Source organism: Symphalangus syndactylus, chromosome 6, assembly GCF_028878055.3.
Source record: "Symphalangus syndactylus isolate Jambi chromosome 6, NHGRI_mSymSyn1-v2.1_pri, whole genome shotgun sequence".
NCBI classification, from domain to species: Eukaryota; Metazoa; Chordata; class Mammalia; order Primates; family Hylobatidae; genus Symphalangus; species Symphalangus syndactylus.
Genome location: NC_072428.2, coordinates 29,665,321 through 29,692,685, shown reverse-complemented (window position 1 = coordinate 29,692,685; position 27,365 = coordinate 29,665,321). Strand labels below are relative to the sequence as shown.

The 27,365-nt window shown below is 36.5% G+C and overlaps 2 protein-coding genes across 5 annotated transcripts in view; one reads left to right on the top strand and one right to left on the bottom strand.

Annotated features, from left to right (window-relative positions):
• Positions 1 to 27,365, top strand: part of BBOX1 (gamma-butyrobetaine hydroxylase 1) — a 483,622-nt gene that overhangs the window by 11,621 nt on the left and 444,636 nt on the right. The gene's annotated exons all lie outside the window — the stretch shown is intronic.
• The window catches only part of SLC5A12 (solute carrier family 5 member 12), a 51,750-nt gene that overhangs the window by 5,010 nt on the left and 19,375 nt on the right, over positions 1 to 27,365 (bottom strand). Inside the window, exons 7-13 of the mRNA XM_055282091.2 lie at positions 23,559 to 23,688; positions 22,328 to 22,416; positions 17,655 to 17,767; positions 11,638 to 11,705; positions 7,687 to 7,773; positions 4,888 to 5,054; positions 2,635 to 2,738 (exon numbers count right to left, since the gene is read on the bottom strand). Coding sequence (XP_055138066.1) covers positions 2,635 to 2,738; positions 4,888 to 5,054; positions 7,687 to 7,773; positions 11,638 to 11,705; positions 17,655 to 17,767; positions 22,328 to 22,416; positions 23,559 to 23,688 — 758 coding nt within the window. The remainder of the gene's footprint in view (positions 1 to 2,634; positions 2,739 to 4,887; positions 5,055 to 7,686; positions 7,774 to 11,637; positions 11,706 to 17,654; positions 17,768 to 22,327; positions 22,417 to 23,558; positions 23,689 to 27,365) is intronic.

The following is a 27,365-nucleotide window of genomic DNA, read 5'->3' as shown; positions in this document are numbered from 1 at the left end:
AACTGAAAGCTAGAATATTTTTTATCTATCTCTCATCATTATACAGAGCTGCACAATTCCTGACAATTTATAAACTAGTCCAGTAAATTTCTCTGATGAGATTAATTATCTAATACAAAGATTACTTTTTTTTTGAGCTTTTATGTTAAGAGATAGATTGTAAATATTTTAGGTGTTGCTAACCAGAGGATCTTTGTTGCCACTACTCAACTCTGCCTTTGTAGAGTGAAATCAACCATAGTTAAAAGCAAATTAATGGGCAAACTCTGTTTCTAGAAAACGAAAAAAAAAAAAAAAAGAAAACAGGTAGTAGGCCAGATTTAACCTTAGTGTACAGAAACATAATCTAAAATATAAAATAATAGACTGATAACTAAAGACTTAATATCTGAGACATGCAGCTTTATGGTAAATGAGAAAAATATAGTAAGATTCAGATAAATATAAACCACTGTACACTGACAAACAGAGTAGCATCAATCTCTATATACTGTCCTCATAATGGGATGTTTTGGCCACTTGATACACCAACAATGGTATTTGTTCTTGATTTAGGAAATGATATTTTCATTTCACGTATCTAAAATGGAAAAATGAAAAAATAACTTTCAGCCATCCAGCAGAATTTTATCAGTAATAATGAAGAATTTAAAGTGTATCTTAGGCCAAGATCTTTCAGCAGCTGATGCACAAAATGATTAATGATATAAACTTCCTGGAGTTGCTAATCAACACAGACATGATTCTATGTGTCATGTACGAGTAACATAAACAGCATATCTTCGAGGTGCCGTATTTTATCTGGAAGAAGTATAATTGAAGACATCACCCATTAAAACCAAACAAGACCAAGACAAAATATGACACAAGGAGAACAGGCCCACAAAAGGCCTCTGTCCTTCCTTACTGACCCTATTCTACATTTAAACATTGTAAGACTTTTTAAAAGATTCAGTAGGTATTAGAGAAGATTTGTTAAAGCCTCTTAGTGAGCAGACCTGAGAGTATCATTCCAAATGAGACCTAAGGCCTCATTTGGAAGACAGGCACCAGGAGGCAAGAACATCTGATGGTCATGTTCAAAAATTTTTCCAAATGTTTGAAGGCATAATTAGACTTTGTTACAGTGTTCGCTTTTGGCCTTAAGGGCATTTGACTAAGACCTGGCTCATTTGGAGAAAAAGAAAACATAGGAATTAATACCGGAAGAGTTATTCATGCTGAAAATGTGTAAGAATTTTCAATCAAATTTAATATAAGTGCTGCTGCATCAACATAAGAGCATGCTAATTCTGGTGGACACATGGAAAATATAGACTGGCAAACCACTGGATTTCATGTGTACACATTTCCTGCTTTAGAAGGAAATGTTCAGGCAGCTGAAATCTTGGCTGTCTTCTTAGTGGTGACCGATCACTAAACTGAAATGTCTAGGTATATCCCACTAGCATCAAGGAAGGAGTCCCAGATGTCAGGGTACTAAGGCAAAATCTAAACAAAATGAATAAACAATCTTTTGCCTGAAACCATTTACATAAAGACATTGAGAGAGTTGTTATTATGTAAAAGACTGAGGTTACAAGATTTATAGTCTATTCTTTATCATAGCCAAGATCTTCTTAAATTTCAGTGAAAGGCTAGTGACATCATGCACAGAACAATAGGGCATTGGAGCTTGCACGTAACATTTCTAATACACAGTCACCAGAAATGTTGCCATTCAGGTTTTGTGTTGAGTCAGAACATTGGCCATTGTTCATTGGTATATAATAGTCATGGAAAAGTAGAATACCTTAAAATTTTTTTAGCTAAAATACATACTCCGAGGAGGTGGAGGGACAAGAGTACAGTGAACTTATGCCACCCCATTATCTCTCACACTCTCACCACTACCAATCCCTCATGGGCTTTGAAACAAAAAGGACATTAATACATCAAAAGGGCAAGTATGGATGGTAGACACTTTGCTAAAAATGGCTTACAGTGAAGCTGCTCACTGCAGAGAACTCCACGACCCTAGAGGAGCAGCCTCCAAAGGACAACATAGGCAAAAACAACAGTGTTTTGCTTTTCTAGTAAGTTAGCAAAGGCTGACTTCATGAGATAGTAAGATGGTGATGACAAAAACCTTGTCTCTTACTGAGATGAGGGGAAAAGAACCACTCTGAATATTTAACCTTATTTACTGATTGTTATATTACAGAGGGTTTTTCATACTCAGGCCTCTGGGGGGTATGTGTCAAAGCATCTTATTTTTTTATAATATATGGTAAATGTTTGAATATATGTTTTTTTGTTTGGTTGGGTTTTTTTGTTTTTTGAGACAGAGCCTTGCTCTGTCACCCAAGCTGGAGTGCAATGGTGCCATCTCAGCTCACTGCAACCTCTACCTTCCAGATTCAAGCGATTCTCCTGCCTCAGCCTCCCGTGAATATATGTTTTATATATTAATAATCAGATATATAATAATGAAGGGTGCCTTTGTATGTCAGCTTTGAGAGAGTAGACATCTCTGTGGGAAGAAGGGTTTTTGTGGGAAACTTGAATTCAAACCAATAAGACAGCCAGCCAGTCCACCAATGCATGCATGAGCCCATATCTTCTTTAGTCCCAAAGGGAGGAATTATAACCAACCTGTTATGAGGCTGATGATTACTCCAGCAGCAATGCATCCTAGGCAGCCCACTGCACTGTAGTAAAGGTAGGAGATTGAGTACCAGGTATCAGCTATTGCAGGTCTGTGGAGAACAGCACATGTCACCAATTCCGTGCATTCTAAAGACCCACAGTGATGTAGAGGACTGCTCAGGATCCATTTTAGGGCCTGGCATCTCAAAAGCCTAAATAATAACTTTTTGTCTTTTAAAAAATTATATTTAGAGAAGATGTGCTTTGTATTCCACCCAATCCAATTCATTCCTGAATTACAAATATAACAATGTTGATACTGAATCATAAGTATTACAATGAGGATTGTGTCTTTCACTTCATTTGTATTATTTATTCTTCAGACATTTATTAAGCCCCGATTTAGTGCTAGTAATTGTGACAGGCATTAGTGATATAAAGATGAGACAGTCACAAAGCCTAGATATAGGAGCTAATAGACAGTCATAAAATGGGTTGGTTTTGCCTCAGTAGAAAAGGTGTAAAAGATTATGGCAGCCTTCAGAGTAGTATCAACTTCAGAGCAATGTGGGAGATGATACCTCAGCTCATTTTGAAAGAATAATTAGTAGTTAATCAAGCAAAGAGGGTAGTCAGGGCCAGGAATTAGCATTCCAAGATGAGAATACAGTAAGTATAGGCAGGAGAGAAGAATCAACATGGTTTATGGGGAACCATAAATAGGTTGAAATTATTTGATACAAAATGTATGGAAAGAAAATGAAACTCAAAGGCAAATGGAAGCAAAATAATGGAGGGCCCATTTGGAACCTGAGTCAAAATGAATTTTATGGAGGAACGGGGGACACTAATATGGCTCTTGAAAAATAGATTTTAGGAGAGTGGAAATGAACACTAAAATACATCCTGTAAAGGGAATAGCTTAAGGACGCAAACATAGGCTAGACTGGGATAAGCATAGGTAGAAGAGAAGAGACAGAATTCAGAGTAGAAGGAAAACAATAGTTAATAATATTAAAGCCACAGGAAGGTTTTAAGATTGGTAGATATTTAGCTCCAGGATAAAAAGGTTGTGTTTTATTCCATAAGCACATGAATCACTGAAGTCATCTCCATGTGGTAGTAATGAGTTCAGAAAGGTGCTTCAGAAAAAATAAATCTAGTGACACTTGGATAGAATGGGTTGTATTAGAAAGGAAAAGAAGATAGAAAAATGGAGGGAATCAAAAATACAAATAAGATCATTTCACTTTTCTGGACTTTGTAATAGTCTGGACTTTGTAATGACAAGACTAGCCTCAAGATTGACAAGGACAAAGGAGAGGAGAAGATATGCTGGACCAAGAGAGACTTTCATAAATGCAATTTGCCACATTATCTGGCCAGTTTGAGAAGCCTGGACTCAGAGGGAATGAGCCAGTACAGGGAGGTATTGATGATAATCAGAAAAGGGCTACTAAAAATGAAGTAGTTTTGAGAATACACAAATAACACAAATTCTATATTTTCTAGACTTGCTCTTACATACAATTAGAATGTGAGAGTGAACATTTATTAAAGTCATGTGTAGTGCTACTTTATATATATATATGTATATATATTCATATATATATATTTCCTCATTTTTCAGTCAAGGGCTCTGAGAATTCAAGAAGTTACAACTTACTAACTTGTCCAAAGATATAGAGGGAATAAATGGTAAAACCAAAATCCAAACCCAGGTATTTCAGATTTCAAAGTCCACAATCTTCTGTCTACACCATATTATCTGATGTATTTTGATATTTTTGATCACTTACCCCAGCCAGAAGTAGAAAGGGAAATCTTTTGTTAAACCCTGTGTTCATATTGTTTGGTTTAGAAGCCATAGGTTCATAGCAGTGCTCCTAACTCAGCTTGCCCATAAGCATTATCCTGATTGCTCACAAACTTCTTCTACTCAGTTTTATTCTTTGAGGACACCATGTTCCTCATACCCAGTCACCTGTCTTTCAACCCTCCACTATTTTTTCTGTTTTGTACTCATATCTCCCATTAACTGTTTCACCAAATTGGTTTTTGTATGTCTGAATACAGAGGAATGGACATCTGCAGAAAGCTGCAGCCCTGCGTGGCACTCTTCAGTGCTGGGTACTTCCCAGAGTGAGTCTCATAAGAGAAAAAGTTGTGTCTCATCATACTTATCTCTGAAGAGTGCACCTCCCTCTTACCAGGCGACCCACTCTCTGGGACTTAGCACCATCTTTAAAGTCAGCATACCTGCTGGATAGTACTGGAGGCCCTGTTGCTGTCACATTTGATTTGATACATTGGTCTGTTGATAGAGGCAAAGGCCATGTCTTAGAGGCTGGTGCAGGGTAAATGAAGGCCCCAATGGCCACCCAAAACGACAAGGTGATTCCAGTAAGAAGACCTCCTAGTGCACCCTGGATGAAGAAGAAAAAAGTTAATGGGAAATTTGACAAAGCTGTCTATGGAAAGAATAATGAGATGAGGAGTTCTATGCCTTAGAGATTCTGGCTTTCCACCCCAAATCTTGGCCACATGTTTTGGAAACACTCTGCTCAAACTGCTTTCACCTCAACTCCCATAATGCAGTTTATTAAGGAGTGACTTGTTCTTTAAAGGAAGACACCAGATAATTTCATGGTGATCATTATATTAGATTTCTAGCAATAATTATTTTTCTCCTTTGGGTTTCTTTCTCTTACTACTTAAAAAGCTGCTGAAACCTCAATTCTCATTAGAAGACTTTCAGAAGTTAAGGAAAATTTCAAATACTAGGTCATTTTATTTTATTTTATTTTATTTTATTTTATTATTATACTTTAGGTTTTAGGGCACATGTGCACAATGTGCAGGTTTGTTACATATGTATCCATGTGCAGGTCATTTTTTGTTATTGACAGCTTTTATACAGAAATTATTACTCCTATCTCTCTTCCTAAATAACCAGTAGAGTCCCCTGACTCCCTAGTTCTGGGTTTTTTTTAGTATGAATACTAGCAATTGCATTTAATAGTCTTGTCATTTAAGGTTTATATTTCTTGATAAATAGTGAAAAGTCAAAGAGTCACTTTTCTTGTAGAGGAGGCAGAACAATCTAGCAGAGATTGAGACCACTAGAGAATGTAATCTGATGTTTCTGGTCACTGCTAGGAAGCTGAGCCTTCTGAGTCAGAGAAAAGAAACCTGTTGGCTTCTCTAGTTAATCAGAAAAAAATAGAAGAGACCTTGGTAAGAGTTCCAGAATACTTTCTCCATTATTGTTTGAAGAAAGTTAATCAGTGTGTGTGATTTGAATACTTGTGCCTTAGTCTAAACAAGTGGTCTGAAAATTTCTAATATAACAGTCAGACAATAAATGTTTTAGGTTTTGTAAGCCATGCAGTATCTGTCACAACAAATCAGTTCTTCTCTTACGGCATGTAAGCAACTATAGACAATACCCAAACAGAAGAGCCTGGCTGTGTTTTAGTAAAATTTTATTTATGGTCACTGAAATTGGAATTTTATGTAATATTTTTGTGCCACAAAATATTATTCTTCTTTTGACTTTTTTCCCAATCATTTAAAAAATGTCAAAACCATTTTTAGCTTGAAGCTATACCAAACACAGGAGGCCAGCTAGATTTGGCTTGAGGCATATCATTTGCTCACCCCTGGCCTACCAGTAAGTGGCAAATGGATTTCAACTGGAGGGCTAACCCTGGTTGATCTATAATAGCTAGCTGGAGAGCCATGTTGAGACAGATTCTGAAGTTGTAGCCACATTCTATGGGAAGGAGAGCCATAATTGGTTAGTAGGATCAGCCATGGCCATTGATGAGGGGAGAGGTGACACAAATTTATAATATTTACTATACTTTAGTAAATATCTAGGCAAAGGCCACGTCTTAGAGGCTGGTGCAGGGTAAATGAGGGCCCCAATGGCTGCCCAAAATGACAAGGTGATTTCAGTAAGAGAAATCAAGGTGGTTTTCCTGACCAAATAGAAAAAAACTACAATGTACTAACATAGATAATAAATCAATGTTAACAGTGCACTAAAATCTTATGTAGTTAGCTCATATTTTTGTGGCTAGGATATTGTCTTCCCTCACATTATCTCCCCCAAGACATAATATTCTTGTCAACCCCAATATCAGACAAGTGATTAAGACTGCTTGGGAAGTGCTGCAAAGACCCAAATGCTCACTACCCATCAATCTCTTTACCTAGCCCCACAAAAGATTTGTCTAGAAGAAAGGTCAATAAGGGTCAGGTAGCCACAGAGACCTAATCAAGTATACTATCTGACGCAGACTTTATGGAATATCCTATAGTATATACATAAATAAGTGTAAAGCCAAGCTTTCTGGAATCAAAAGACTTTCTCAAAATACAGGCATGTAAGTGTGCACATGGCAATAATTGAAAAATGGCAATTTTGTTAGACTGAGAAAATCCTGCTATTATAAATGTTTTAAAAATATTGTTATATTATTTTTCCAAATAATTATTCATTTTGATTTATACTCAATACATAGTTATCCAACCAACATTTACTTGAAGACATACTATTAGCTTGTCAGAGCAGCAAAATGAAGATCCGGCTGTCAGAACCCAAGTTCGTCCCTTCTCCCCTACATGAATTAGTTAATTAATTTAATAAAGTTAGTTATAAATCTAGGTAATTATACACAGAAAACAAGGAGATTTACATTTGTAAATATGAATTTTCAAAATTGTGTTTCAACAAAACTATTCTTGAATTCAGTATTTTACCGTTGATGTTGTGGGCCTTTAATTTAGAGAAGACTTAATTTAACCTTAAAGAGTCAGCTTTGATGTCAGGATATGTGGCAATTCATAACTACCTCTGCTCTTCTTTCATTTCTGTTCCCAGAAAGATGTCACTGAAGTCAGAGATAGGTAGACTCAAGCTCTGTTTAATTCTACTGTGGATTCTTTTCCTGGCTAAGACAGATAGCTTTTCTAAACAGGGGTAAGAGGAAAAAGAAAATGGCTGGGCCCAGTTTTGACTGGGAATTGTGAAGAGGGCTGTGGGATCCTTACCTTCCAGTTCACAAAAGGGAACACGATTCCCAGGGAGAATAAGCCCAGCATCGGTCCTCCACACATGCCGTGAATGCTGAGGGAAGCCTGTGGAACAAAGGCAGACCAGATGAACCCCCTACTCAAGGGCATCTGTGACTTCCTGGCATCATACTTCTCTTGGACCTGGGATAAAATTGGGTCCTAGTCCTGACTGTGCCATTTATTAATTATGTGCTTTCTATAAGTCATTTCTCAATTCTGGGCTGAATGATAAGCACTGTATTTATGTGTATGTGTCTGTGTGTGTGTTTGTATAGTAGAAAGGCAGGTAACCTGAATTTAGTTTGAAGTTCAAGCTGAAACTCATTGAACTTCAGTCTTCTTTCTCTATAAGAAATATAAGGTCATAGAACCAAGGGGACTTCAAATCACCTCTAGCTGTAATGCAAGTTCTTTTTTCCAGAAAGATGGGTTGCAATGCATGATTGTTTTTTCCAGATTAATTTCAAAGAAGTCAATGCCTCAGATATATTCTTGACAAAATGGAGGCAGATGAGGGTAAAGCCGTCCTTCTTACCCAGCATCAATACTTAAGTTAATATTCTTGGCATTTCCTCTGCTGACGATAGCATTAATTCACAGTTTCTAGGGTTGCTGAATTTGAAAGCTAATTTACTAGTGATTACGTAGGAGAGTCAATAAGTTAGTAAAGGCAATTTTATCTTCCCTGTGGGAAAAATATTTGACGATCTCTTACAAAAGTCACTAGCCATCATGCCTCAGAACAAAAAGGCCTTCACATTAAAAAAAAAAAAAAAAAAAAAGGCAGTGGGGGAGGAATTCAAGAGTTCCTGGATTTAAAACTATGTATATTTCTGTAGTGTACAAAAGCAAACTAATTTTAATTTTTACCTTGCTTTTGTTAATATTAAGCATGTTTAATTAGAGGAAGACTTATAGCTCATGTAATTCAGCCTCCTCCCCAATGCCCAAATCCCTTCTAAGCCATTCCCGCAAGTACAGGACAATAGCTTTGTGCATTGGGGTTAGGATTGCCTTTGGGGCTTGGGCAGGATATTTTACCTTGCTATGTCTTAGCTTCCTCACATGTCACGTGGGTACGCTAATACTTGCTTCCCATGTGGGGGACATGGGGTTTGGTGAGTAGTTCAATGTGGAATCCAAGAAAAAGCACAGAATAATGAGTGAAGACTATGGAGCACATAAGGGCACCAAAATGTTGACTACCACTATTACTATCTTTTTATTACTGCTCTAACCTGCTCTATTAGTGAGCTCTGATCCCTGAGGCATGCCATTTGTTTGCTGAACTGTTGTGATATCTAGGAAGTTTTTTCTCAAGTTGAAATTAAAATGCGCCTAAAAGTCATTAACAGCTCTTAGCAGAATTAGCTGATAATCATTAGGACAGCAGCATATTGGATAGAATGACCTTTCTCAAAGGGAGCTGGGCAAATCACTAACTGATCTTCCCTGCTGCTATTTGACCCCAGCACCTCCTGCCCCTCTATTCTCCACCCCATTGTGGTTCTGTGGTCACATGTTTCAAGTGAAACAGGTTTATTTTTCGGAGACTTCAATATGCCCCTGTATCATGTGGATTTTGGGGAGTGGAATGTAGTGTGCAGTGTGCTCCAAAGTCTTTTGACTGTGGAAATTTTCTTTCTTGGAGCATGTCACAGGATGAGGCTTTCCACAACATATTTTCTAAAGTCTTTAACTAAAACATTGAAAAGGTCTTTGTTTAAGGGACTTAAGCTGCCCCCACTGTCAGCCTCAGCACTGCCCATAAACACATACCATTACGGGGTGGTTTCAGAAACATGAAATTAAATTAAACCAGGCTCTATATCTCATCCCAATAGTACCTGGGTTCTTATCTTCTTCCCATATGTAAATTCTGAATATGAATGTTGTGCCATTAAATTCAATTTAGCAAGGGTGTTTGGGAAATTAAATAAGGGAATTACAGTTGCCTTTTTTTGCCCGTCAAAGTCAGATGTGTTCAGAGAAATGAGTGGACCACCTTAGAGACAAATACCTCTCCTAGGAAAGGAGAGGTCAGGGTTTTCATTTCTTGCCTATCAACATCTCTTAAACTGCATGGCACACATCTTAATCAAGAAGGTGGGCCCAGGATACTCATCTGAACTAAGGCAGGCAGATGAGGGCATCACTCACAACTTCCTCCTCACTACAAGAATTGTTTTCCACCAGTCTTTGGAGGAGTCCTTGCCTATCTGGAGCCCCTCATACTTCAATTGCAGGGGAGCTCACGATGTAAATATCTCTGGAAGAAAACAATTTAGTGACTCAAATCATCACCAGTTGGACATGATGATACTTTCTTAAGAGTAAATACTGATTGTAGGGCACAAGACATCAGAAGCAACTTGGAAATATAGGTTCCATGAATAGGAAAATAAACCTAAAATAAGTGCCTGAGATCACTAAAGACAAACCTCACCACCTTGCCACTTCTGCTGTGTAGATGGGTGTATATCAGAGTGCTTCAAACATTATGAAGGGATTACAAAGCATCTGTGATGAAACAGTATGTTAATGGCCTATTAGAAAGGACGCCATGTCCCACAAGTTCTTTTGTGTAGACAGGTGAATTATTCCATCACTTAGCTCTCCCAGATTTGTTCCCCGAATCTTAAAATGGAAATAATGGAACGTATCTAAGTAGTCATTGGAAGGATCAAGTAAGTTACACTGTTCTGGGAACTGGAAGGCCTTCTATAAACATTAATGATTACTATTCACTTACTGTGACTCATATCTTCATTTGAAAAACATTTATTGAAAACTTATGCCATGATAAGAAACTCTAAATGATGTCCAGACTGCAAAAGGCCAGGCGTGGTGGCTCACATCCATAATCCCAGCACTCTGGGAGGCCGAGGCTGGTGGATCTCTTGAGGTCAGAAGTTCAAGACCAGTCTGGCAAATATGGCGAAACTCCATCTCTACTAAAACTACAAAAATTAACTGGGTACCTGTAATCCCAGCTATTGGGAAGGCTGAGGCAGGAGAATTGCTTGAACCCGGGAGGCAGAGGTTGCAGTGAACCAAAATCGCACTACTGTAATCCAGCCTGGGTGACAGACTGAGACTCTGTCTTAAAAAAACCCACAAAGACACAAGGGGACTGAGAGAATTGGACTAGAATCTGAATATGTGCTTATCTGATGCTGCTTTGTGAGTTGGGTAACATGAGGAATGGGGATGGGTGGCTTAGGAGACTTGAGTCATAAACCTAGTTTTTCCACTAACTGTGAGAACTTGAACAGGTTATTTTCACTTTTTTTCCTGTAATCACCTGCAAAATGAAGATGTTGAAACAGATTATCCATGAGGTTCCTTTTAGCACTGATATTTTATGGAATTGGGAGTTGTGAGTTCAGCTTGGATGATAGGTGGAGGTGAGTAGATATCCCAGTTCTACCACTCTTTAATTATGTAACTTTGAAACAATTACTTCTTAGTTCCTTCATCTGGAAAATTAGTGCATTAATTATACTACCTTTAAGAGAAATGATGAAGATTAAATGAAATAATACATCTAGGACTCTGCCCAGAACATAGTAAGTGTTACATAAATGTTAATTATTATTGGTTTTACTATTTTTATCACTACTTTTATATCAGGATAATAAATTCTCAGATCTGAATTTTTAAGAGTTTCTAATTTTATCTCACTATCCCATTACTAGTTTTAATCGTTTCTCCTTCTGAAAGTGATTTCTCTTTCTGAAAAGATAAGCTCTTCTTTTTTTGTGCTGACTAGAGAATTGATTTTACATGTATTTTACATTTATTTTTAATTTGGAGCTGGTATCATTAAACATCAGCCTTTGGATCTTGGAGGAAGAGGCAAGACATTAGAAGAGAGTGGGGGGAAGTTTCAGCGAAACCAAATGTGTCTTTTCCTTCTTTCATTACCTGCACAACACCTCCCATGACAGATGCAGCTACAGCCATAGAGGTACACATCACGCCAAATAAGAGACCTGAAAGAAAGAAAAATTACAATCATAATTTCCTGAGGGGTTCCTGACTTCAAGGGATGCCTTGAGCCCCCACTCAGAACTGTCTCTGATCCAAGCCCTTTGCAAAGGGATCTCAGCGAGGACCATCCTCCCCATTCAGCCATCATCAACCCCAAGAGAGGCATTTAGGAAGTCTCTTTACCAAGGAAAAGTTTCAATGACCTGCTTCCTCATCAGGCGGAATGAACTGCTATCCAGCCTCAAAGGCTATCCTTCTAAGCTTCTAGAAGAAATCTGTTACGTGGAAACAACAGGAAAATATAGGAGAGGTCCAGACTAATCTAGACAAAATTAGTGGAAATTAATTCCTGGGCAACCACCCTCCAGCAAGGAGCTGAAAAAGAAGCTACTAATTCCAGGTCTCCAGTAGTTTTTCATCTTAACAATGGTTAAATAATGTCTACACATTCTACCTAACAGGTTTCGCACATCTGGAAAGTTTTTCAGATTTTTCCCTTTGGCACTTTTTTTTATATTATCCTTATGGTCCTTAGTTACATTACATAATGATTTATTTGTTTCCATATCACCAAAAGGACCTCAGAGTATGGTGCTCTTCTGGTATCATGAAAGCTCACTAAATGAATCAGCATATATATTTTAGTCATCTTTTAAAAATAATATCTTCTTCTAAACCATCTTTTAAAAAGCCATTGTTTTTATACATCTTTGTTGAAAAATAATCTCAAAAGTACACTGAATTCCAATAATAATACATAAACAAAACAATAGAGAGAAAGATAGGCAAAAAGTAGCAGATGGACAGAGATGGAGACACAGTGTCAGAAATGGAAAGAAAACTATTGTGTTGATTCTTTTTGATCATTCTCTGTCAGCTATATATCCAACCCAGTTTCCAACATGACTATTAATTCAATCTTATTGAATACCGACCATAGATTAGACACTGCACCAGATGCCAGTGCCATAAAATTAGAATGTGATTCCTGTCTCTAACAGCTTTCATTCTAGGAAGAAACTGCTTGCAAATTAATCCAACAAATATATGCATATACCCAAGAACAGTGCCTGGTATGCAGCAAGTACTATGTATTTATCATTTTTATTATTTTATTTCAGAGTCATTACGTGATATTTCTTATGAGGAACCCACTCTTAAAATGAAATCAGACTAGCAACCTTTGAGGCTATCTTTTCCAACTTCTCAATAAGACACACAAAAATAAGGAAACTTCAAGACTGATCAATAAGCACTTGCTAAAATTCCAAAAGTGTTCCAACTATCTATTATAGATAGGCTACTATTAGATAGATAGACTACTATTAAACTATTAGATAGATAGACTACAGAAAACAATGTCTGCCCTGACTTTGTATTGCTTCATGAAAAAGGAGAGCCCTATATGCCTGAAGAACAGAACAAAGACATGTTTTTTCTCTCCTTCTGACTGCCCTCTTACTGGACCAATGGTTACCTATTCAAATGAGATTCTAGGCAGCCATCCCTCAATTCATAAGTTCTTTTTTTGTGCTGACTAGAGAATTGATTCAGTCCTCCCCGCAAAATCTTTATCCTTCCACCAGATTGCAACCAACAGCAACCTGCCAGGCAGGAAGTTTAGGAGAAATTTGTGAGAATTTCATAGACATCTGGAATATCTCCCAAAAACAAAGCAGTAGAGGGAGCGAATGCTCCACAGTTGCAGAAAATGCTATGGATTTTCCCAATGCAGCATCAGCTCAGAGGATCAGACAACAAAACACAGGCATAGGTGAAACTTCTACCTCAATCCAGAGTATCCATAAATATCTGCGAGAAATCGGGAATTATACTGGCAGCAGTGCCCATCTACTTGCTATCAGCTCTAACTCAGAGAGTGGGCAGAATCAAGGCAATTCAACTACGCAGTTAGCAAACGTGTGGTCAACATTCCTCTCTTCTTGTTCAAACACAAATAAAAAAAGAAAGGAAATATAGAATACATGACAAAATGTTGCAAAAAATGGGAATGAATATATTAACCTAAAAACTAAAATAAATAGTATTCTTTCTGCAATTAATTCACTTTAGGAACCAGAAAAAAGGAGTTTAAAACTTTGGCAATCTTAATATGCTGCAAGGATATACAGACTCAATGAAGCAACGACATACAAGTCAAGAGAAAACAAATAAGATGAAAAGAACAGGAAGACAGGATGTAACACCAATAAGTTGAGATGAAGATGGATCCGAGTGTGATAAGGAAAAACTACAAGGAAATTAAAATGACGATAGTTGACTAAGCAATTTCATGCCTAGTTATTTATCAAAGAGAAATAGAAACACATACACAAAAAGACTTGTGCAAGAGTATTCATAGCAGTTTTAGTCATAATGACCTCAAACAAAAACAGCCCAGGCCCATCAATAGACACAGATGTTAAAAAAAGATCTGTGGTATATCCATATGTGGCATACTAAGAGCAATAAAAAAGAATAAACTATGAACACACACAAAACATCATGTATTCTCAAAAACTTTATGCCATAAGAAGGACGTTACACACACACACACACACACAAAAGTGCAGGCTGGGTGCAGTGGCTCATGCCTGTAATCCCAGCACTTGGGGAGGCCGAGGCAGGCGGATCAGCTGAGGTCAGGAGTTTGAGACCAGCCTGGCCAACATGGTGAAACCCCGTCTCTACTAAAAAACTACAAAATTTAGCCAGGTATCGTGGCATGCGCCTGTGGTCTCAGCTACTCCGCAGGCTGAGGCAGGAGAATCGCCTGAACCCAGGAGGCAGAGGTGGCAGTGAGCCGAGATACCGCACCACTGCATTCCAGCCTGGGTAACAAGAGTGAAACTCTATCTCACAAAAAGAAAAAAAAAAGTGCAATTGTGTGATCCCATTTATATAAAATTCTAGAAGAGGTAAAACTAATCTATGGTGGAAAAAAATTGGAACAGTAGTTGCCTCCGGAGGGTGAGTGGGAAAAAAGAATGACTAGAGAAGGCATAGGAGAACTTTCCAGGGTGAAGGTCATATATCTTGATAAGTGGTTGGGTTACACACGTGTATGCATTTGTCAATACTCAAGAAAGGTATATTTAATATTTGTCCATTTCATTATAGGTGAACTTTTTTTACATTTAAAAACCTTGAAACAAATAGTGAATTATCATTAACAATGTGCATGTTACAATAATTTGGGGGAAGTGTGCAGAGGTCCACAATTTACTTTCAAATGTATCAAAAATATGGATTAATGGATGGATAGACAACTGGATGGATACATGAAAAAGCAAGTATAAGAAAATATTAATGGAGAATCTAGGCAATGTGTATATGAGAGATCACAATAAAGTTTTAAAACTTGGCCATATAATTTAATTATTATAATGTAAGGAACATAACACAATAGCATAATTAAAATCATTATTGTTAAGAGATCAAAGGGGAGGAAGAGGATTTGAAAGAGGAAGATGTGAGTATACTTAACACATAAAATACAAAATACAACACAATTAAATAGAAAAAAGTAAATGCTATTGCTAGGTGGAAGGCTTACAAAGATATCAGTTATTCCCAAATACATTATCAGGTTTAATGCAATTCCATGGGATGGGGAGTGGTGGTGGTGGATTCAGATAGGTTCCAGGTAGTAAACCTTAAAGTTAATTTAAAAGAATAAATAGTAATGAATAGCCGAAATTTTTTTGTAAAAATTATAATGGAAACATTTTTAATTTTTAAACTGGAAGAAAAATGAGAATTGTTCTATCAGACATTTAAATAAAATGCTACAAGGCTATAATATAAAACAAGATGGTTCAGTCTTGTAATTAAGGAAAATAAGTATACAATACGAAACATTCTTATAGATGAAAAACCTTTATATTATATATTTTATTAATGAAAATATTTTTAAAACTGAGGAATATTTAAAAAATAATTCTGGGAAAGTGAACTATATAAGAGAAACAATTTAGTGGCCTGGCGCGGTGGCTCGCACCTGTAATTCCAGCACTTTGGGAGGCCAAGGCCAGGGGATCACCTGAGGTCGGGACTTTGAGACCAGCCTGACCAACATGGAGAAACCCCATCTCTACTAAAAAAAAAAAAATTAGCCAGGCATGGTGGCGCATGCCTGTAATCACAGCTACTCCAGAGGCTGAGGTAGGAACCCAGGAGGCGGAGGTTGCAGTGAGCCAAGATCATGCCATTGTACTCCATCCTAGCCAACAACAAGAGTGAAACTCCCTTTCAAAAAAAAAAGACAAACAATTTAGTTCATTATCTTAAATTATAAATCAAATAAATAATTTAGATGTACTGAATATAAAATATAAAAGTACTTACGATCTAAAGGAAATATAAGTAAACATTTTTAATGTAAGAAATTTATAAGCATAAAGAAATGGTAAAATAATAAATGATATATTTGATCAAAAATAAAATTAAAATGTTCTGTACATGAAAATATGTTTAAAAACAATTAAGCTGGGAGACATTCTACAATAGACAGAGGACTTATTTCCTCTGTATATAAAGAGATTTTGCAAACAATAAAATTTCCAATGTCCCATCAACAAATATACAGAAAGCAAAAATAATTTTTTACAAAAATACACAAATCATTACTATCTGAAAAATAATGCTCTATATATCAAAAGATATAAATTAAAGCAAAAATCTGATGCCATTTTGTCCACTAACTTGGGCAATTTTAAAAAATACTAATATTATACACAAAAAAATATATATCAACACTCACTGCTGCCACACATAATTATTGATTCAATCCTATTAGAACCAGATTTCATAATATGTACCAAGAAATATCAATGAATTTGTATTATTTAACCTGGTAATTTTCTTTTAGTAGTTTGTGTTAAGGAAAAACATTACAGATGCAGTCAAAGGTTTATGTACATGTTTTTTTTTTTGTCACAGTATTAAAATAAAATGAAAAAAATTTTAAAAAGTAACAATAACATAAAATTAAGCAAATAAGCCATTTGATAGAATACTGTATAACCATTCAAATACTATGTTTTTAAAAAATACATAATAACACGATATGTTATTGTGTATGTCACAAGTATGTCAGGGAAAAACAACCAGGAACAAAATTAGATAGATATAATTTTATTTAACAGTGTACATAAATTTTCCCAAATTACCTATATTTTCTATTAGTAAGTAAATACATAATTTGTTTACACTTTAAAAAGTAAACCTTGTGAAACTGCAATTATCTCTGATAAGTGCTGAAGTGATTATAAACATAATATGCAATTGCATGATTAAGCAAGGAGCAATTATTCTTTGAGGGGTTTACTGGGAGTTTGGTAATAAGGAACAATTCTTCAGAAAAGAATTTCGCTTTTCTTTGTCCAAGTGACTGGCCATAGTGAACACAACATCTTCCCATGTAGAGAGACTAATATGACCATCACACAGTGTAATCAAGAGAGATTGATGTGGTTAGTCTGCAGGGGCATCCAATCTTTTGGCCTCCCTGGGCCACATTGAAAGAAGGAGTTGCCTTGGAGTACATATAAAATACACAAACACTAATGATAGCTGATAAGATTTTAAAAATTACAAAAAAATTCCAGAATGTTTTAAGAAAATTTACGAATTTGTGTTGGGCTGCATTCAAAGCCATCCTGGGCCGCATGTGGCCCACAGGCTGTGGGTTGGATAAGCTTTGTCTAGAGTGTAGGGTAAGTATAGAAGAGTATCTGAAAATAAAGTCAGTTAAGATAAACTAGCTAGTCATTCTTTCCTGATACTCTGCTGGATCTTTGGAAGTGTAAGAATCTATATGTGGGATTCTTCACATATCTCACTGTGCATTTGTGTTTATAAGTGTGTCCTGAATAGCACATGCAGGATTTTGACATCTACCACATGTACATTTCATGATACGGAATAGAAGGTCCACCAGCTGTACCTACATAAGCCTTTACTGATCCAGGTGCTCAGCTTGTCGGAGAGATGAGGAAAACAGCTCTTGACAAAATCCTCAAAGGTCACTGTTGCCAAGGCATTGATGCTGGCAGCCACGGTGCTATAAGGAAAGAAAAGTGAGAACATGGTCTAAGCTATATAAGGTGGAGCTACCAGCCTGCCCTCTTGTCCAGGGCAGATAGATAAGGCAGGGCTCTAGAAAAAACAGATGCAGACATATCTCTATCTCCTGAGACTCCATGGGAACTTTATGGCCTCTTTACTCATCTTTCAAATCTTTTTCCGTGCTATTGCTCTCAAAATTTTTCCATGAACTACAGTGAAGAAGCTAGGCTTTCATAATCTAACACCCACTAATTCCCCTTAACAAGAGGTTAAATGAACTAGCAGGCAACACCAGAGGAAATGTGTGTGTGTGTGTCTATGTGTGTGTTCAGGTTGGAGTGGAGGCAGAAAGTAGTGACTACTCTAACCCAGCAATCAGTACAGCCTGCCACTCATTAATTATTCATTCATTTATTTATACATCCTTTTATTCATTCTGGGTATCAAGCATACAATGGTGAACCAGAAAGACATAGATCTTGCAGTATAACTGGGACACAAACATTTAACAGCCAATTATTTACTTGCTTGTAGTTGTGAAGGAAAATAGCAAGATGCTATAAGAACATATAGAGACCTAAACTGATATGTAGTTTGGAAACCTTTTCCTTAGGAAGTGACAGGCACTGGGAAAATCCATGCAAAGTGGGAAAAAGATGTTGTAGGATGAAGGAAAAATTACATATAGATGTCTCAACATAAAAAGGAGCTGTTACATTCAACAACCTAAAGCTACCAGAGTTGCTAGAATGATATTGTAACAGTAAAAGAGAAAGTGGCAAGAGGTAAGACTGGGAAGTAGCCACAAATCGAAACTGCATAAAACCTCTGATATTCTCTCTCTCACTTTCCAATCAGAGCTCAATCTTATTGGACCTAAAACTTTCTTAGGTGACAGAGCACCTGAACGTTGGGGTTTTCTTTACAGAATAAAATGAGACCTTCTTCAATTCCTCATACAGACCCGGAATATTTTAGCTAGTGGAATAGATAACATATTCAATTCAAGTGATGCAAAATCACAACTATGAAAAAAAAAATTCTGGAAAAGAAACAGGCCAATGAACAAAAGATGTCTAGCAATTTGTAAGTTTTCCATTGATATTCATTAAAAATTATTCTGTTATCCTCCATTGCTCACTTGAGAACAAGATATAGCTATGACTTCTCTAAGTGATATATATACCAGAAGTAAAAACTGTCCAAGACCCACATCTGAAAACTAAGTGCTTTGGGGGTACTATTCTTACTTTCCTAAGAATCAAAACATGATATGTGATCCCTGCCAGACTCCTCTTCTATCTGGAGCTCCATAAAAGTTAAATAAGGAGAGAAGGAGATTAAATAAAAGGACTTTTTATGCTCCCAAAATCTTTGTCTCAATATACATCTTGTGAAAGTTTCCAACATCAAGGTTAGTCTTTGAATCCTTTGGGTGGGAGGGAGCAGAAAGTTGAATTTGGCCCAGAAGGGTAAGGTTTGTAGAACCTCTGCGGGGTTGCTTTGGTAGTCAGATGTATCCATATGACAATTTTCAGATTCTAAGGCTGCTACAAGATAGTGGAAATATTTTTTTCCCCTACCTCTCAACCACTATCTCCCCTTTCTATCCCTACTCCTGTCTTTTCCTTTCTCTATCCCCACAGTCTCCTTGTGCTTGTGGCAGTAGTAATCTCCCTATACCATATGTTGTCCAGTGTGTTTCTTCCTTGAAAATTTGGGACTTAGGATAAAGGAATCAACCATTCTTTTATGGGGGATATAATCTGTTAACAGCCATATTTCTCCAGTCTGGAGAGAGTGAGCCTCAGAGTAAGAGGGCAAAAAATAAAGCATGTAGAGAGGGACAAAAGAAAGGACAGAGTGTGACCCTTACTGGTGTTTGAGTCTCTGGTGCTCATTATCTCTGTCCTTAGTGTCCTTGAGATCCTAGTACCAACACCATAGGACAGTGTCACTGTGTGCTATTGATGCAACATTCTAAAAACAATATTAGTAAAAACAAGTCAACAGTATACTAAATTAAAATCCTAAGGTAAAGTCATTATATAAATTCAAGGATATTGCTATTTTGGAAATCTGTTAACATATTAACATACTAAAAGTTTCAAAAGAGCAAAAATATGTAACCATTTCAAAGATGCTAAAATTTTACTAAAATATACCACTCAGATAAACATCTTTTCTAAAATTAGCATAAATACATGAATTTTATTATTCTACTTTTAAAATAATTTATGTGAATATTCTCAAATATAAATAATACCTTTCAAACCAAAAGTCAATATCTTATTAAGTTGTAAAACCAAATAAATATTCCTTTTAGAGTACATAATAAAACATTACCTTAATTATTTATCATTGTTCTCAAAGCACAATTACATGAGAGAATAAACATAGAAGTGCATCTATTAAAAAGAAAGAAAAAAAGTCGAGTATTTGTAGATATTTGATTACAATCAAACCCCAAAGAATCAACTAAAAATATTTTTTAAAAACCCCTAGATATCAGGAAAATTCTGTAAAATAAAATTAATTAAGGTATCAACCTAATAGATAAATTATATTTTAAAGTACAGTCATCAAAATTATTTGTGTTGGCATAGCTAAATACCAGTAGATCAAAAGAATGTAAAAGATAATTAAGAAGAGGTATCAAATACATAGAAGAATATAGAATGTAATAAAAGTAATATTTCAAGTCAGCGGTGAAAAGATGGCCTATTTATTAAAGACAAATGGGACAACTTGGTTACTAGTTTACAAAGAAAATAAAGCAGGAACTTCACTTAATTTCTTATATGTATAGTCTAGATAATTTAATAACATTAATATTTAATAAAACCATAAGTATACTAGAATAGCGTCTGGTTGATTATTTACAATCATAGAATGGAGAAACCTTTCTGAGAATGATGTTAATCCTGAAATCATAATGTAAAACATTAATATAAATTAAAATCTTTACGTGGTCAAAAATGTCATTAATAAAGCAAATAGACAATGAACAAATGAGAAAAAAAGTCCTTAACCTAGGTCAATTGGCTATTTTTCTTACATAGAAAGAGGAAAGCTCAAATCTTCCTGACACGGAAGACCAAGTCTTCAATTTGTGTATCACTCACTCCCTTGGTTTCGAACCTTCTAATGACTTCCTATTTCACTTTAAATGGAAACTCTACCATTTCATGAAGGCTTGCCGTGATCTGATTCTTGCTCACCTCTTCTAACTCATCCCCACCTGCTCTCCTTCCAGGGCCTTAGGTGCCAGTGTTTCCTCTGTTCCTCAAACACTCCATACAGTTTGTCTCCCCAGGGCTTTAGTATTTGCTTTTCCCCTTGCCTGTAAATGTTCCTGCTTGTGCTCTTCACATAGATGGCTTTTTTTCCATCTTTTAGATTTCAATACAAATATCATATATTCAGAAAGGAGTTCCTTAAAGACCCTATCAAAATTACAATCCTCAGACTTCACCTCTCACTAGGATACAGCTGTTATTTCCTTTATACTATTTGCTGTTTTCAGACACAATCTTGTTTATCTTTTTTACTCACATATTGGCCATCTTCCATGTCTATTAGAAAGCAAACTCTATATAAGTAAGGACAATGCTTATGTCAGTCTTGTTCTCTGTAGTATCCCTGATGTCACCAACTGTGTCTGGTATAATATAAGCCTTCTAAAATATTTGTCACAATAAATGTGTGAATGATTTTGTATTTAGAATAACGCCCTTATTTGGGGAATGGAAGTTATTAGCTGTCTGAGTGTGTTATTAAAGATGAGATCAATGGAATGCAAAGAATAGATGTGCATAATATATAGCCATGCATTGCTTAATAGCAAGGCTGTGCTCTGAGAAAACGCATTGTTAGGTGATTTCATCATTGTGCAAACATCATAATGTGCTTACACAAACCTAGATGGCATTGTCTGCTATACACCCAGGGTATATGGTATAGCCTATTGCTGCCAGGTTACAAACCTGGACAGAATGTTACTGTCCTGAATACAGTAGGCAATTGTAATACAATCACAAAGCACTTGTGTACTTGACCATAGAAAAGGTATAATAAAAATACAGTATTAAAATATAGGGCTATCATCATATATGCAGTCCATCATTGACTGAAACGTCATGTGGCACATGACTATATATATTGCAGTCGAATGAATGAGAAGAGCCAGCAGAGTGAGCTGCTTTATGTAAAGGTGATACAAAAGTGTGGGGGCAATTAGCATCAGACAAGGTAGGATAATGAGCATAAAATTCTTGAGTAGGGACAGACCAAGGCTTACATCCAGCCCCTGCAGTTTACTAACTCACCATAGGTAATTTTCCTATGTTGCTAAATCTGTTTCCTTATCTGTATACTGATGATGAGTAACGTTCTAGGCTCATATGTTGTGTGCCAATTAATGAGCAAATACAAATAACACATTCAGAAGGTCAGTTTACACACAGTGAGTGCTTGCTAAATATTGTTGATCACTACACCATCATCCTTGTCATCCTTTCCATCATCATCATCAGATTGTTGTTGCTATACTAACCTCAGAGTTCCACTGAAGGCACAAGCCACAAAAAGTCCTGGCAGTCCTGGCATTGTGGCAAATATCTCCATGACAAAGTACGGCATCAGCTGAAGAGGAGGCAAAAAATAAAAAAATAAATAAAAAGAAAGAAATAAAAGAAAAGAGAGAGAAAAAATAGGATTAGTGATCTTCTCATCAGTGTTTGAAATGTGGGAGTATAGCCTTTTAGCAAAAGGAGGTAGGAAGTTTATTTTCCTTGTTTTCAATATATGCCATTTTCTTTCCTGTTTATCCTGAATGTTAGCAACTAAGCCCTAAAATCAAGCCCCTAAAAGAAGTCTTCAGGGAATCTAGGTATGATGTACTACTTTACATTCAGGTTTGTGGCAGAGGAGCCCCTCTTTGACAGAGCAGGACAGTTAAATATATAGAGAGAGGGAAATCAAATGATTACTTCCCTTGAGCATATTCTCCATAAATGGAGTTTTCGAAACCATGTTTACTGTGGTATATCAGCACGATGTTTATGTTATGCTGAGAAGACATGATAAGAGGCAGGCATTGTGGAAATAAGGGTCGTTTTCTTCAATCTGAGGTTCCTTAATCAACTGTGAAACCTGTAGAAAGAGTCCAAAGGCAGCAGCAACATCCAAAGCCATGGTTCAAGCCTGCATTCCACTCTCTCCAGCCTTGCTATGCTGCCAGACCTTGTCTTCAGGAATAAGGTGAGGTGCCCTCTTTTTTTTTTTTTTTTTTTTGAGATGGAGTCTCACTCTTGTCACCCAGGCTGGAGTGCAGTGGCATGATCTTGGCTCACAGCAACCTCTGCCTCCTAGGTTCAAGCAATTCTCCTGCCTCAGCCTCTTGAGTAGCTGGGATTACAGGTGCCCGCCACCATGCCCGGCTAATTTTTGTACTTTTAGTAGAGATGATATTTTGCCATGTTGGCCGGGCTGGTCTCGAACTCCTGACCTCAGGTGATCTGCCCGCCTCGGCCTCCTAAAGTGCTGGGATTACAGGTGTGAACCACCGCGCCTGGCCAAGGTGCCCTCTTTTTTACATGCTCATTCCCCTATATTAGAACCTGGTAGGTGCTGATATCACCCAAGAGAAGAAAGAAACCAACTTCTTGGGGTTTGAGAAATAGCAAGCAGTCTAGGAAGAAAAAGAGAAAGGCCAAGATTACCCACCAATAGCCAGAAGCACGCTCATTCCAGACACTCGCCACTGTCCTCAAGAAAACCCATACCTGGTCTGGTGCTGAGATGATGCCAGAAGTCCAAGGGTCACAGTCTTTAAAGTGAGAGTACATGATTAAGCCAGAGAAGACAGCACACACCAGAATGATCCAGAGACCCAGCAAGTTAAAATACAAGGCACTAGAAAAGAGCACATGGGCCTATTGGTAGCCTGTATACCATATCATAGTGTGGTGAGGTCTTTACCAAGTACTCAAGGTAAAGGGTTTTGGGCCTTTTTGCTAGTAAAATAAAATTCTATAGTCTTTAAGAATCACTACACTGTATACTTTTGCTATTTTTTTTTTTTTTTTTGCTTGAGAATATTACAGTTTTAGGCTCATTACCAAATTTAAATAAAGTAAGATTTTAAGTGAATTTTCCTTTGAAATCGGTTTTCTGCAAAGCCTTAATATGTGTGGTATGAGATCTATTCTCTTGGATGAAATTTCACATACCAATCACTCATATTATATAACTTCAAGTGATTTTCCCCCTACTCAATTCATAAAACTGTCAAAAAGGCAACTTACATTTTTAACATCTTTTTCCAGAGGGATAATGAGCTAATACAGAAATAGATAAGGGTTGGAAATATTCACTTTGGAGATTAATGCAGATAAAAGTTAGAGTTGGTTTTTTAAAAAGACAACAGAAAGTACGAAAAACTTAGGATCATCTTACCCATATTATGTGGTGCAATTCATTTTATTTTAAAACCCACAGATACGCCTAATTCCAGCCTGGGTGTTTTTGTAGTATCCTACAGTTATGTTGTATTCATTACTGTCCTTTGAAAGTCAAAATTTTACTAATTTCCTCAATTCCAGAGAGGACATGAAAGTAGGCTGGCCTTACCTTGGCCTGAGAGAATAAACAACCTCACTGTGGAGATGGCCGCAGGGGGCCAAGAGAGCAACGCTGAACCTTGTCTAAGATCTAGTCATTGTTTGAAGGGAATCATATTTAAATGTAAAGACACACGTTTATTTCAAAGTCCTCTAAAACCTATACTGTACAGGTGTACTTGATTTTCAGAAGACCCTTAAATCAAAGTCCACATTTATAAGGCAAATACGCCAGATAATTATCCCATTTAGAGGAGTTTTCACTTCACAGTTTAGAAGAAGTTTTTATCTCAAAGTGTACTTCCGTGAAAGTATTTCGCCAATGCAACGATTTTTATGTGTTTGTTTGTTTTTCTTGGTGGGCTTTGGGAATACAATTGCTACATAAAATGAGCAATACCAATAATTGCATTAGCTGTACTCTTGCTGTCTCCAACCTTCAGGCCAACTCTATTCAAGCCTTTGCTCTGGCCGGCTAGAGAGGCTTTCCTGTTCCTCCTTTGTAATAGTCACTTCCTGCTCTCTTGTCAGTTTCTACTCCTTATAATTATTTATGTCACTATAGTATTTATGATCTGAAATTCTATATTTATTCATGTATTATTGTTTTGTGTTCCCAGAGCACTGAACAGTTCTAGCGTATAGCAAATATAAAATTATTTTTTGGTAAGAAATAATGAAATGATTGAAGAAATTAATGGTAGAAATTCATTACTATATAATTGCATTTTTTACACTGTTTCTTTTTAAAATATACCATTGGACCTGGATTTAAAAGTCTTTATCCTTAACAACTGTGTGACTTTAGACAAATCACATAACACCGAGTCAGTTATATCATCTGTAAAAAGAATGTAACATAACTGCCTTACTTTTTATTACAGGATTATGAGGATTTAATGAATTACACTCTGTAAAAATATGTGGAGGTTATAGAGCCATACAGAGGACAGTCATATATTATCCAGAACAATCTTATAAGTTCATCAGTCAACTATGTGAAATGAGAAACCAGTGGCAATAGAACATTAAAGTCATTGTATTTTGAATTCATTTCTCATTTGAAATGGACTTGGGTTCTATACAGGGCTAATTCTTCTGTTTGTAAAATAGGCTTTTTCATTGATCCATTCAAAAAGTATTTATTGGGCAACTCTCTGTACCAGGCCCTGTTCTAGGTATTGTGGCTATAGCAGGAAGCAATGCTATAAACCTCATGGAGATTACATTTTGGGATTAGAAGCAGGTAATGAACACTGAAAATAAATGAATAAATAAATAAGATAATTTTAGATCTGATAGAGACATGGGGAAAATAAACTAAGGAAATGGAAATGGAAAAGCAACTGTGTGTAGATGTGCTCATCGTAACTGGGAGATGGGATGTGATACCCTGCATCAACTCCTTCTACCCTCATAGCACCATTTGCTACCAGCAGACCTGAAAGATAAACAAGGGATTAGAAACACAGTTAGCTTCCAGGAAGCACATGTAAGTGTCTGGGTAAGTGATACTATTTCTAGGTGCAAGGAAGATTTGGCTTTAGATTAAGTTGTCTTTGGTGAGTAATCACATTTCTGGTCATGAAACCAAATGCATGTATATGAGCCACTTCTGATTCTAACCCATGCCCACCTTTAGTGTGAACTTTATGGATGTATTTTTACTTACTTATTTTGCAGGATTTATTTTCCTCAAGTACCAGAGATTTTTCTAAGCCTCATGGAATGTCTTAATTACATTAGGCTCTCAGATAATGGAACAAAACCAGAACATCTCATCAGCATCTGCAGAGCCTCCTAGGTGACAGTCAGTCAGCAGCTGGCTCTGAGTGGCTTCCAGATGCCCCTGAATGCCCTCAAGGCTCCAGCTGTGTGACAGATGGGACCCCTCACCATTTTCTCACCACAGCAATCTCCCCTCCAGCTCTGTGCACTGCAACTATACCAAACATCTGAACTGATTTCTCTCTTCTGAATTTTATTAACCCTATCACCTTAGATTCTTTCAGGGAACCCTTTTCTAAAGAGAATTTTTATGTTTCATCTTTCAATAGTCTTGCAAAATTACTATCACAGTCCTAATCCCTTCATGGGAGTGGGCATGGGTGGAACCAGGAATGGCAGTCCTGAATGTTAGAAAATTATGTACATTTGTTAGGAAATTATGTACATTTCTTTCTTCATGAGTATGCCTCCTTTTCTGCCAGCTTTCATACTCACTAAATACTAGTACAACAAATTCCAAGTTCCAGGCAACTATAGGAAAGGGATTATATTCATTTTTCTTGAATTAAACTACTTTACTAAATGAGGTTTTAAGATTTATATACAGAAATATGTGTGTATGTGTGTACACATATTGATTGATTATAGCTATATAATTGTATTACTTGGTCTATCTTGTTGGAAATTTCCTAACTAGATAACAATAAGTTAATTGGTGGCTTCTGATTAGTTAGCCTTAAGTTTCATTTACATATATATATGTGTGTGTATGAGTGTGTACACATACACACTCACATATATATGCCCATCCATACATGTGTGTGTCCCTGTGTATATACCTACACACAATGCTTCTCGAGGCATTACTTTGTTTAATAAGTGATAAACATTTAGTAAGCACAAAGCATTGTTCTTGGTCTTGTGGGGAAAAATGATTAAAAAGACACATTTCCTAACTTTCAGGTATTAACATAGAGAAATTAGGCATATTCACAAAAGAAAATAATATAAACTCATAATATTTTTAAAAACTAGATATAACAAAGAATTATTATTTATTTTACCAAAGGATTCTTCTCTTTACAGGTACAGCCAACTATAATTTATTTTAGAGCAGAATTTTAAATGAATTTTTCGGATCAAAGTCACATGCATTTTCAATAACACAGCTATTTGATAAAGAGATGACCACATGTGTGGAGGGTTTGTTACAATATTATTTATTGTAATAAGATTTGAATA